The sequence below is a fragment of the Nanorana parkeri genome, unplaced genomic scaffold (assembly GCF_000935625.1).
Source record: "Nanorana parkeri isolate BGI_ZX_2015 unplaced genomic scaffold, ASM93562v1 scaffold1361, whole genome shotgun sequence".
Lineage (NCBI taxonomy): Eukaryota > Metazoa > Chordata > Amphibia > Anura > Dicroglossidae > Nanorana > Nanorana parkeri.
The window spans coordinates 209,594-223,425 of record NW_017307629.1 but is presented as its reverse complement, the minus strand read 5'-3'; the positions used below and the strand labels follow the sequence as shown (position 1 = coordinate 223,425).

Here is a 13,832-nt window from a genome sequence, read left to right as displayed (position 1 = left end):
GGGGGGGGGTTTCTACGCAAGTCAATAAAGAAAACACTGGAGTTCAGCTGCAAGCCTAATTTTATTTTTGTCATTATTGTTTGATGTCTACTATTGAACGGGAGTTCCCTTTTTCCTAACATGCTTACCAATCATACTGAATGGTGTGCTTCTCTATCTCTCTTGCTCTTGGCTGCATCTGTAAATGGCATTAGACTGTGAAAAGCGGAATACTCTAGGGCATAATCCTAGGGGTGTCATGGAAGGATATTGCAATTATTATTCGTTATTTATAAAATTTCAGCCATACCCCATAGTTCAGATCACCTGGGGATGTTATAGTGTGAAATAAACACTCAAACTTACATGTACAAACTGATTAGCATGATTTATCATCTCACTGCATTTCCACTTTAAGGTGAATTAAGTGAGAAAAACAGTTCAATTAGATAACAAATCTCACTAGAGTTGACTGTGCCTGCATTTAATTATTTCTGGACAGACAGGATTATTTTTATATTTGTTTATTGTGTGCACATCCTTGAAATGAGCCTTTGTTTTTCATAGTGGATGCGAGTCATTACTTATAATACCTTTATATAATATATCCTGGGTGTCATGTTTCTTCATGGAGGGTGGCAAAACTATTTTTTTGGGATGGGAGAAACTAAAGTAACATTATTATGAAAATGCCAGTCTTACCAATATACAAAAAGACAATGTTGGCCACAGACGATGATACCTCATCTAATGGGCCCAGCAGTAGTGTAGAGCCAAGACTGTCTAGCTGTTTAATAATTTTTTGCAAGCAGAATTAGAAGTTGACACCTAGTTATGGATAAAATAACTATATATATTTATTATTGTATGAGGCATCCCTATCACAATGTATGAGATCAATTACTCTGCCGAAGAGTTAGATTTTGCTTTGCTAAGCATTGCTCCTTTAGTAGGAGCAATTTTGAATAAGGCAACAACATGCAATATGTAAAAAAAAACAAAAAACTGGACCTTCTCACCAAATGCTTGGCACCCTCCAGGGCCTGAACTCATTTTCAGCACGACTAACTCCCACTACTGCCCCCTAAATTTTTCCACTAATTACCAGCAATATTTTATATATTTGCACAGTCTTTGTAAACTACCCCACCTCCGGCTGGGGCATGGCAATTGGCCTGCCGGGCCCTGAGAGCTGCACTGTGGGTAGGCAAAGTGGCATGTCACATCCTCTGGGACCTCAAAAGGTCAGTAATGGCAGCCTCCACATTTCTTTAATGATAAATTTCCTTCATTTTAAGATTATTACTTGCAAAGGCTTTCCAGGCATCTATAAACACTTTTTATACATGATCACAGTTATGTGCCTGAAATCCATCCAAGGAGAATATGTCAATCAGTGGAGTGATAGAGGAATCGTTTCATAAGTTTGGGCTTTCTTTTGCTATGGGACATGGAGCGCCAGGACCATACAATTTCAGGATCCACCCATTTTGGTATTTTTATTTTCAAACTACTAGTAATGGTTGTACACCTCTGAATTAGGAGCACCGAGTAGTGCTGGATTATGTGTTTAATTTGATTTATGAGAATCGCGCAATACAGACTTACACTAGCTAATGTATAAGAGTTTTTTTGGATTACATTCAAGTTCCACTTAGCACAGCGGATTAAATCTGTTTATATTCAGTGGATTGCTCACAAGTGATGGCCGTTTTCCAGCATCATAAGTTGCAAGGTTTGTTTTAGCATTGTTATAGATATATTTTCTCTTCCAGAAACACATATCTGAAATTGTTTGTTACCCATAGAATCAAAGATTATTATAAGGCATATTTGATTATCCCTAAAGGTCCTAGAAAACATCCTAAGGCTATGGTAAAATGATTACTTTTTGTACCTTTTTGTTATTGATTATTGCTCATATTGATAACAAAATATTCCATAATTATCTAAAACATTTCCTTTTTTTTAATTTGCCTATGTCAGCTTTCAGCAACAGCACATTTTGTTCTGCTCTGTAAAACTGAAAATGGCTTTACATTTATTATCCTTTTAAAAGTAAAGAAGTGGTTCAAAGCACTTAGATACTAAAACAACTTTATAAATGAGTGTAGGCAATGTACACTGTTATCTAAAATGTATTTTTCCCCATTTCTATGAAAAAAACACCATTATTTCCTACTCTACCCACTCTTATGGATTCTGACATTTTTAATAAAAAAAAATAGTATTAAGACCCCCCTACTCTATGTACAGGTCTCTTTACATCCGTCTGGTCTTGTCGCGGCCTTTACGTCATGACACGATCAATTCATTCTGTTCTGTATTTTTTTCCCAGCAAGTGGGCAGCATCCACATGAACAGCATGTCATGTTCTCCCACATTGTAGTGCTGAAGATCAGATGACTGATCAATCCTCTATCCATCCATTAGATCTTGTTGAAACCCCTTACATCAGGACATTATCAATGAATTCTGTTCTGGACTCTTTTTCTCAGCAAGTGGGCAGCATCCACACGATCAGCATGCCACGTTCTTCCACAGTGTAGTGCTGAAGATCAGATGACTGTGCGGCTACTGGTCACGTGACCACAGATTAAGGTAGGAAATTAGTTCTTTTTATGCCTGGAGTTCAACCTTAAAGTAAAACAAAGTCTTAAAAAAAATAAAAAGGGTCAACAATGGTTGACATGGCCAACAATAAACATATTGGTATTCAGCAAAGTTCTTGTCAGCCTTACCAGCTTCAAGTCTGAAGATGCTAATCTAGAACCATCAGACAAATCACCATACCAGGCACCTCTGTTGCATACAAGGCATTTAGTGAATGGACACGGGGAGATTCTTTTCTTTATAAGTTTTGACAAGTTACAAAATTTATGTTTAGAAAATCAGAAACAAAAAACTTTAAAACGTATTCATTGATCTAACAACCAGGGCAACAACCACCCGGTGCCCAGTGCTTGAAGCTTTGGGATGGCATTAATATTAAAGAGAATGCAGCAAGGAATGCCCAGAAATTTAATGTAGTAAATATTGGATCTCTTTAAGGAATCTGCTACTTTATGGGCAGATTAAGAGAATAGTAAATCTTAGCTTAAAGCTAACTTCATGTAACATAACTACTTCTAATGACATTTACAAATATAAGGGGAGGACCAAAAGTTTAATTATTTTTGTCTTAGTATTTTGTTTCCCTCACTGTTCTCATTTTAATAAGTTCAGCCACATCTTGTTTTTATTCATTTTGGTTGTCATGGAGACAGGAAATTGAGGTGATTTATTTGTGTTTGCATCTTACTTTTGTTTAAAATAAATAACAGAAACAAATAGGCATGTCATAGATAGTTTGAACAGAAGAGCATTTTTCCCTAAGCCAAATTCCTATTTAATTTTTTTTAAATCAAGCTTTGACACTTCAGAATTGTGCAACTGATTTTCATAATATCAGTTAAAACAATACTAAGGGTTGGCATTTTTTACCCTAATGCACGGTCAGCATTAAGGTAAACAACACCCAGTACTTTTGCATGCTCCCTTGTCCCAAACACTTACCTATCACCCTTTGTCACGGGTCCAGGAAGTTATCCACCGTTCCCCGAACTTCCTGGTTGTAAAGGAGGGTACTGAGGGCAGTAGAGCAATAGGCTCCTCAGTCAAACTGTTGCTAGAAGAGTGGTGAAGGGAGCAGGGGCATAGCTTGCAGTGTGCTGTGTGTGCCAATGGACGCATACAGCTAGGTGCAGGTCACAGACGTGAACGCATAAACATCTGGCTAGCTGAAGGAGACACCTGCATACAGACAGGGAGATCAGCGGTTTAGTGACCAGCTGCAGGAGGAGGAAAAAAAACAACTTTTTACAAAAAGAATGTTTGAATAATGTACTGTAAGTGTGGACCATCTCATCTTAAAAAAAAAAAATCACTTTAAGGCAATTTATTGACCAAAACAAACCAAGGGATGGATGTCCTTCACCCTCCTCTTTTAAAAGCATCACTTCCAGAAATAAAGGATACTTCATAGCCACCTGAGGTACATACATATGTCAACCAAATAGGTTCCCTGTTCACTGCAGGCAAAATAAGAACAAGCTAATGTGAACTGTTACTAAAAATTTAAACAAAAATTCAAAGATGTATTCTGTTTATCCTCATTTAAAGTATCATTAAGGTCTTGCTGTTTTTTACCTTAATGCATTCTCTGCATTAGGGTAAAAATGGCCCAGCACTTTTTTTCTACCCTAGTCCCCCCCCAGTCCCCTCCACACTTACCTGTCAGCTGCACTTGTCCCTGCCACCGGTCCCGAAGCGATCCTCCGTTCTCCGAACTTCCGGGTTGCGGGGGGAGGATACTGATGGCAGAGGAGCCATAGGTTCCTTCTGCCATCAATCAAAGAGGGAAGGGCGTGGCCTGCCACAGGGCTGTGTGAAACCCTAAAGCAATTAACCCCTTTATGACTGACCTTTTTCTCAGTTTTTGTTTGTTAATGACTGGTGCATTTTTTACATTTTTGCTGTGTGATTCTTCTATGGTGTGAATCAGGTTCTACATGTGAAAACTGCATAGGATCATGTTCTGCCTGTGGAAACTGCATAGGATCATGTTCTACCTGTGGAAACTGCATAGGATCATGTTCTGCCTGTGGAAACTGCATAGGATCATGTTCTACCTGTGGAAACTGCATAGGATCATGTTCTACGTGTGAAAACTGCATAGGATCATGTTCTACCTAGGACAACTGCAGCTATAAGGTGGTATGCAAGGCCTCTCTGGAATATACACTTTTGGTACTGCTTGTGAACTTTGTGTACTGTTAGCTCTTCTTGTGGCATTTCCAGACCTCCATATACTGTGGTAGTTAGCCACAGAGCACTTTCCAGATCCAGAGCCATGGCGCATGCCCCAGTCTCTGATGACTTTAATGAGTACACCATGCGGGCTCAGCATCGTGAGCTACTACACATATTGGTACTGTTAAGCACCATTAATAACCCCTTTTTCCATTGGTTTCTGTGGAAAGGGTTAACGCGCTGGACAGTTAAGTGCTGTGCCAGTAGCTTGAGGGTCAGACATGCATTCTGTGCTCTGTTCCTGCCTTTTCAGCATGAGGTAGCTTATTTCTGCCATTGCTCCAAAGTGCAAGACACACGCAGTACCACCTCGGTTGGTCCTTTCTGCCACCTACAGTGACTTGGTCACCTATGGCCATTTGATCCTATCCTGCTCTCAGCAGCTGATTTTTGGCTACTCAAGGTGCCCAAAGTTTTTCACTTGGTGTTTTGCCTCTGTTAAGCAGTGCAACATGTTGGATCTCAAGCGCAAGGGGAGCAGTCCCACTAAGCAGCTCTTTGTAGCTCATGATCCACTATCATTTTTGGGGAAGCCTGCAGTGTCCTGACACCACCTGCCTGGATCATTGTTCTCTGCTCGAGTCAATAAACTCCTTGAAGTTTTCATAAGCTCTGTTGGGTGTGGCCCCCACCTCTGCCTTACCCAGGGAGGATTTATTTGCAGATATGCCTGATTTTATGGGCCAAATTGCAACTATGACTTAGAACGCAGAGACCATAACTGTATTTCATCGCCTTCTCCGGAATCTGTGTCAGGCACACATGCAGCTGTAGCAGCCTCTGAGCCTTCTGTTGCTGAGGCTCTGTCTAACAATGTCTCACAAATTCTTGATGGATACATTTGTTCCTGAGGAATCACAGCCAGCTGCCATAGCTCCCAGGCTTAAAGATAGCATATCGGTGTGCCACTTTAAAATTAAATCAACAACCTGTAGCTTTTACTAGTGCGTTTACTTGTTCTGGATCCTTGAATGGCCCCCAAGACTATTAAAACACTTATGGTACATTTCTTACTTGAACCTGTTCTGTACGATGACTGAGAAACTCCTGGACTAAACTAATGTCAAAGGATTCAGCCACTATCTTTACTGATCCTACATTTGTAAAGCACTTAGATTGTCTGTCTTATTTTCTGAATGAGTCTGCTATCAGTTTATATGCAGAGAACTCTTTGGCAGAAATGTTTGTCTGTGGAACAGAAACACAAAAAAAAAAAAAAAAAAAAAAAAAAAAAAAAAAAAAAAAAAAGCTTGTTATGCATGCCTTATATCTGGTGCATGACTTTTTGGTGAGTCTCTGGGCATGAAAGGATGTAATTGGGGGTAAAAGTACTCTTATGCCGCAGCAAAAGAAGCCTAAGCCACACACTGGAAAGATTCCTTTCCCCTCTGAGCCCAAAAAGAGTTCCTTTCGTTACTCCCAGGCTTCAACCTCCAAATGCAAGGCAGGGGCTCAATTTAATTGCAAACTGAGCCCCTGAATATCCCATATCTTCAGATACATTCTCTTGGGCATGACGAGATATCCCACTTTCCAAAATGAGGCAAACTCGGTTGGCCTTTGTGGACACTTAATCAGAAAGCATCTCAGATGCTTGGGTAAGAGAAGTGGTTTCTGCTCTCTGCCCCCTCGCGTTTCATGCCATCAAACTTGCTTGTGTCTCCGCAGAGACTAGCAGACCTTCATGTTGCTGTTGCAAATCTCTCCATGGAGTCATTGCCATTGCTCCAAAGACAGATAGGTTTCAGGGATTTTACGCCAACCTTTTCACTGTTCCAAAACCAAAAAGGGGGCATCCACCCCATCTTGTATCTGAAGACATTATATAATTTGCATGGATTCGGCCTGTCATAGCCGACTCGTCTGAAATTGATGACCAGGTTATCTCTAGCCAGGTGGCTCAGGAATCCAACTCTGGATTCTTTTTCCCACTGTCTTGGAAGATCATCAAAGTGGATGCCAGCCTAAAGAGCAGAGGAGGAGTTCTAGATAGTTTATCAGTGCAGAGGACTTAGTCACCAGAGTAATCTCATCTCTTTATAAACATTCTGGAGCTATAATAGATTTGGTTGTCCCTGTAGCGTCATACATGCTGACTGGAGGGTCACCCGATCAGGATCCAGTTGGACAATGCCACAGCAGTGGGGTATATCAGTATACTAGTATATAAGTGGGGTATGGCAGAAGCATTGGATGCTCTGCTGACTTTGTAAGATCAGTACAACCTGATCAAGATTTTTCCTCCTCTGAAACTCCTTCCTTGCCTACCCTCGAGATGTAGGGCATTCCGGTAATCCTCATAACTGCGAACTGGCCCAGGCAGATGTACTCTGACCTGTTCAAACTTCTGGCAGATGCTCTGTGGTCTCTTCCAGATCAGCAGGCTCTCCTGTTTCAAGGACCAGTTTGCCACTGTTTACTTCACTGTCTCTAGATTAAATGTCATTACCCCATAAAGAGAAATCAGGTCCTTGCTCTAACATTTCTCGGTGGCTCAGACAGATCATTCTTCAAGCTTATGGTCTTAAAGATAATGTTCCACCCCATTCTTATTGAGGTGCACAGCCTCTATAAGGTCTGTGAGTGTCTCTTGGGCTTTTTGGCATCCAGCAACTGTTTCCCAGATATGGAAGGCTGCTATCTGGTCTTGTGTTCACATGTTGTCTAGGTTTTTCCAGGTGGATGCTCAGGACCTGATGCAAGCTTTTGGTTTTACATCATTTTCAGGCCTAAAATGTGGAATATAACATGGGTGCAAAAATTGAAAAAAGGGCCTCAGTCATGAAGGGGTTAAAATATAAAGGGCTGGTATCGGCCTTTAGTATCAGGGCATTTTCACTATGACAAGCACTCGTGAAAATGCCCAGATACTGGTATCGGTGCATTCCTACTTTGATGGTATTATCGATCCATCAGACTGTATTTTTCATACAAATGTTCGTGCAAAAATCTACCCATGTAAACCCAACTTTAGCCTTTAACCCGATGAATGTCATAGGCGGCTGGCAGCGGGCCCCTTTAAACAGACTCTGATTGTATGCATCACTTCCGGTCCCTCAGCTGTCAAGAAGCTATTGGAGCGTGATCTGCCCTTGAAAAGCTAGAGTGGAGAGGTGACACTAGGTGTCTAATAGATCCCTAATGCCACCTTAGAGAGCACCTGTCACCACTAGTATTCTATCACATAGGGGGCTTGTGATCTCCTTTATTGCCAATATCCATAGATAACTATAAACGGATGACCTGTACAGGCTTTTAAAGTGCCGCCTATGAACAATTTGGGGTACCGTAATTTGTCTTCTTTTCATGGAAGCGCGCAATTTTTTAACCTGGGCATGTTGGGTATCTATTTACTTGTGGTAAACTCATCTTTTATATTTTACAAAAATAATTGATATTATATTGTGTTCTGGGGCAATAAAATTACCTGTAGTGGGAGGGAATTTATCAATGTGGTCGCATTATCTGCGTCTCTCATACTGTCGTATCCCTTATTTCTAGTGCATATAGTGACAGGTTTATTATCTTACTTTCATTCCTAAATGCCTTCATAAGGAGAAATGTCTCAAAACTGTCTCTATATTTTTCTGTCTGTAAACTGTCCCAAGCTTGCACGGAACCTCCTGGGCGACAGCTAAATAGCCCTAAGGCACTCAGCTGACTTGAGGGCATGAGTCATCTTTGCCATAGTTTTAGGCTGGCCATACACTGTTGGCCTGATTCCTCCATCAACACTAACAGCGTGCCGATCGAGGAATCCCGCTGTTTGCATTGAATCCAGACAGAATGCCCGAACAGAGCCGGCAGCTTATTTGCTGCCGGCTCTGATCATACGAAGATTTTCCGCAGGCTCCTTTGATCAGCTGATTGAGGGATGCCGACTGAAAGGGTGCCGACAGTGGCACCCACTGTGCAAATGTCGCACAATGTATGGGCACCCTAAGAAGTGGTCAGGAGCTCTTCTCGGAAGTGCGTCTGTTTGGAGGTCTTTTATTATTATTATTATTATTACACAGGATTTATATAGTATATATTTTACTGTCGTAAATGCTGGACACAGATACTATGCAGTGGAAATATTATGCAAAATGCAAATAGGCAAAATGTCACAAAACATGTGCAGTGAGTCGCAAAAATGAACCGCTTCCCACCCAGCGGGTGTAAATAAATGGCCAGACCGGAGCCTTCTAGATGCGGGAAACTGTCAAAATTTGAAACAGCCAGTAATGGCTGTTTACATATGAGCCGCCCAATTGCTTGTATGTGGTGCCTCACTTGGTGCGCCCCCTATCCGCATGTCCCTTGGTCTGCTGTGCCTGGTGCCGGTCCGGGACGGGCACAGCGGCTGTGTTCAGGTAGATTAGTACATGATCACCCGCTGATCTCCTCTCCCTGTTCTCTGAGTGCTGGGGTGATGTTTATTACATCACTTCTATATTCAGTTGTCATTCTCCAGGTACAGATCTCAGCTTCTTTGGGGTCCCTAGGTGACATTAGGGGTCTTCTAGGACCCGTTATGTCTCCATAAAAAGCACCTGTCACTGTAATTTGATATTACAGAGGGGGCTTCTTTGCACCCTATGTGATAACAATAAAGTTAAGTTTAAAAAAAAGTTTAAAAAAATGAAAGTCACAAAAAAAATTAAAGTTGCACATAAAAAAACACAATGTTTTTAAAAAGTCCCCCGCCCCCACATACACATGCAAACATGCATTGGTTGTGCCTACGTGTGAAAACGACGATTGCGCCGCACTTGTTACATATCACCACGAACATCAGAGTGCGAGCAATAAATGTAGGGCCATTATTCATTGATAACACTAAACTGATGGGCGGTAAAAGCTTTTAAATCGTCACCTATGGCCAATTTTGGGTATGGCAGGTTTTTGAGGGCACGTACAATTTTAGGGCTTTATGTGTTTGGTGTCTATTTAACCGATATGACCCAGTCTTTTATATTTTACCAAACAACTGAGTAATAAAAATTGTTTCATAGCATAGTGAAAACTGTTTAAAAAGAAAAATTCTGTACTTTTTTCGTTTTATAGTAAAAAATAAAACCCCCCAGTGGTGACTAAATACCATCAAAAGGAAGCTCTATGTGTCCCCCAAACATGGTATAAAATGCATTTCAGTACGGCGTTGCATTAATTAATAAATGTCAAAGTACTGCAGCGCTGAATACTGAAAAGTGGCCTGGACAGGAAGGGGGTGTAAACACTCCAGGTATCAAGTAGTTAATATGTCACAAGAACATTTAAAAAAAGATGCATAACAGAGATAAAACTAGTTGCCATGACGTTTTGGTATTTGCACCTTAAAATTTTGTGTCAAACCCGTTTATAAATTCCACCTCAATGTATTTTTTTTAACTAAAATGTTGTGTTTGATAAAGAGTTGTGCTAATGTAGAATGTAAAAATTTGCAACTGCCGCCATTTTATTCTGCAGTGTCTTTGCTTTCAGAAGGGGGGGGTTGGGGGTTTGTGAAAACTTATTGTTATGGCAACCAATCAGCTTCTCTCTTCAGTTTGTAAAGTTAATCTTTGAATATGAAAGAGAGAAGCTGATTGGTTGCCATGGGCAACTGCTCCAGATTGTGTCTGCTCCAGTTTTCCTGAGTTCCCCTCATTGTTGTGGGATTATTTCAGTCCTTCTAGTGCCCTCCATCAGAATGATGTAAAACTATATAAATAAACTTTCTGACATACACAGCAGGCTATTAGTACTGATCAGAATAGAAACGTTAAATGTGTATAAACTTTATTATTATTTTTAAGGTGTATAAATAGAAGTGTGTCACTTTTTTTTTGTTTTGCAAGCTGGATGTGCACAGTGTTGTATAGTAGGTGCAGTGTTCCCGAGGCCTGAGGCTAGGGCCCAGCACTACATGTCCAGCCTCCTGTGATGCCCAGCAAAAAAATCTGTCACATTGACTGTGACCTGCACTGACTGGCAGGCTAGGCCATGCTTAAAGGGCTAGTAGCCCCTGGTCAGAGGTCTGCAGCCGGCAAGTACATATTCAGCGCTGGTGCATTTGATGTAAGCTTCCACGTGCGTTTTGCCGCCCGTTGGATGCTCATATAGGATGCAGTGAACCGTTGTGATGGGAAGTGTACACAATCCAGGGATGGCTTTAAAAAAATGTCAGCGGCATGCGCTGCGCAATGTTCCAATTTTATTTCTGCAGTTGGTGATCTTTTACTAAAACGCAGGATTCTAAATCACTTGCTTAGGATCTTGCGTTCCTTTGGCACTTGAATGCTTATTTTGTTATTTGCATGGAATGTATCTTAAATATTTGATTGAACGGGATTGTCTTACCGCAGATGGCGTGCTGTCACTGAATGAAGCTGGTTTATGTGGCAGCTTATCTTATAAAACAGGCTCCGTTCACAAAGCTTTGGCGCAAGTACTAAGTATCTTTGTTATAAAGATACTTTTTTTGATGGAGAGCAGTTTCTTTATTTTAGTCATGTGACAGTAATCGTCCAATCTCATTGGACTCCAGCGAGTGCAGCCGTCACGTTACTGAAAATCAGTCTCCTTGTCCTGGTGTGTTGGCTTTGTGAATTGAGCTCAGTGACACCTTTTGTGGTTCAGCGGCTGGTTGACTGTAGGAACTGAACACGCAGAGGGAATGATGGGATTTTGGTGCGTTTATTAGGAAGTTGATGGAAATGTTGAATGACTTGCAGGTCTGCAGCTTGGTGACGGTGGACAAGCCTGTCATTTTTTTCCCCCAGTACTAATAATTGCTTCTCTATCCAGTGTTACAGAAATCCATCTCATGGGACTTCATTATATAGTGATGGTGTGCAGAATCCCAGATCAACCAATCACACGGCAGCTTTCATTTCTCTACCAGACAATTTTGGATTTGTTACTTTTTTTTATCTTAAAAAGAAATCTGTGAATAGAGAGAACTGATGTTATTATTGGCGTCACCCTGTGTTTGTCTGAAACATGACAGCATCTTACGAAAAAAGCCAATTCGTTTTTTGTCTCTGATCTCCGTGCTCTCTAAAGCTGCGTACACGTGGTTAGAATTTCGTTTTGGAACATCAATTTTCTAATTGTTAATGGCGTCCAGTTGACGAAAGTGGCAAAAAAAAAGTTATGTGACTTTGTCTTGAACCAACAAAGTTCTAAAAGTGAATGTGGTTTTCATTTGGGAAACTCAATTATTTCCAAAATCGAATGTTAAAACCAAACAACATTTCGAGTGACATTTCAAAAGTCTCTAATGGCATTATCGAATGTTCTGATTAGATTTTTCTTATGAACATTCATAGGAAAATCTACCAGTGTACAGCCAGCTTTAGACACCGATCTGGGAAAAACATGTGGATCAGGTAAGTCGGCCTTTTTTCAGGGACTCCAAGTACTGGAGACAAGGGATCAGCATGACAGCCGGTGAACTGCTATTTTCAGAAGGGTAGCCTCTGTACTTCTTTGGTCAGGGCATTGTTCACACCATATCTGTTGAGCCGCACATGTGTTGTGTGAACAATGCACATAGAAAACACGTGGTCTATGTGCCCCGTTCACACCATACATGTGCCACTCAACAGATATGGTGCGAACAAGCCTTGAGGGAGTGAAAATCACTCAGCCTCATAGTTCGAGCCGACGTGTGATAATTAAACTGTCACTCGTTGGCTCAATAGATCGGAGGGTGAGCAAACACATATCGTCACTCGCTCACTTCTCGATCATCTCCCTGCAGAGAGCGATGACTATCAGTCACTGCTCCCCACAGGGATTCCCCCCCTCCTCACTCTGATCCTCCAGCATTGATTGGAGGAACTGGGAGGGGGCAGGCACAGCTGGCTCTGCCTCTGGTTAGGCAGAGTCAGCTGTCATTCACGCAGCTGGGTGGATCTCGACAGCATTGTCTAGATCCGTCCTGGCTGCGGCGCTTCAGTATACCGCGAGCTGTAGCTCGCGTTATACTAAGCTTTTGGGTCACGGGAGGAGGTTAGTATATGTCCTCCCGTGACCCTTAAGAGAACTATGGGGAAAAACACTGACCCCATAGTTCTCTTTTAAAGGTTCCCTTCCAATAAACATGTCAAGGCCTCCATTTTGGGAGGGTCAAAAATAATCATTTTGTTATCATCTTTTTTTTTTTTCCTTTTTAACTTCCACAGAAATACCAGATCAATTGGTGTGAACATCCCAAGCCGTTCATCTTTGAATATTAGACCTCATGTGTTTATGGTCATGATCAAATTAGGATTAGAACTTTCTGGGGACGTGTTTAATACCCGATCTGTTACAGATTAGGCTGCTGTCCGACAATTGTCAGTGTTGGATCACGGATTCTTGCAATCACCCCCTAATGGATGTATGATCTGATTTCTTCTAGCGATAATTTCAGCAAAGGGACTTCTTTCAATGATGGTTCCATTGTTCGCATTTGCACAATTCCAGTTTGTTGATTTTTTTTGTCTTTTATTTGCAGAGAAGTTTTGTTTAAGTTTGGGCACTGACATTTACATTTTTGTGAACTCCTATGAAGGTCAGCAATTTTAAGCTGGTATCTCACATGATATATCTCATATGATATTTGTGTCCTAAAACTAAAACCGCTTGCAGCACTGCGATCTAATGTTTGTGTATTATTTTGTAGGTGTCATGGATGAACTCCAAAGCTTGGACCCCAGAAGGCAGGAGTTGCTAGAGGCCAGATTTACCGGAGGTGTCAGTGGCAGTACTGGAAGCACTGGGAGTTGTAGTGTTGGAGCAAAAGTGAGTGAACTTTTTTTTTTTTTTTTAAATGTGAATCATTTTGCTTTGGTAGGCAACATTCTTCTGATTATTTAGGTTTAGTTGATGTAACAAAATTTCTGCCTTTACTGGCTGAAGCCAACAGGTGTACCGTACATAAGACTGACAGTTTGTTTTCAGACAGCTGGGCCCCAACTGTAGACCTGACTAGCTGTGAAGGATCGAAATGATGTTGGTTCAAAGGATACGTTAATAGGGGACCCCCCCCC

General features: G+C 41.3%; 1 protein-coding gene across 2 annotated transcripts in view; it reads left to right on the top strand.

Annotated features, from left to right (window-relative positions):
• Positions 1 to 13,832, top strand: part of TLK1 (tousled like kinase 1) — a 136,908-nt gene that overhangs the window by 62,836 nt on the left and 60,240 nt on the right. For both annotated transcript variants that reach the window (XM_018569579.1, XM_018569578.1), the window contains exon 5: positions 13,466 to 13,584. In XM_018569579.1, the coding sequence (XP_018425081.1) occupies positions 13,466 to 13,584 (119 nt within the window). The remainder of the gene's footprint in view (positions 1 to 13,465; positions 13,585 to 13,832) is intronic.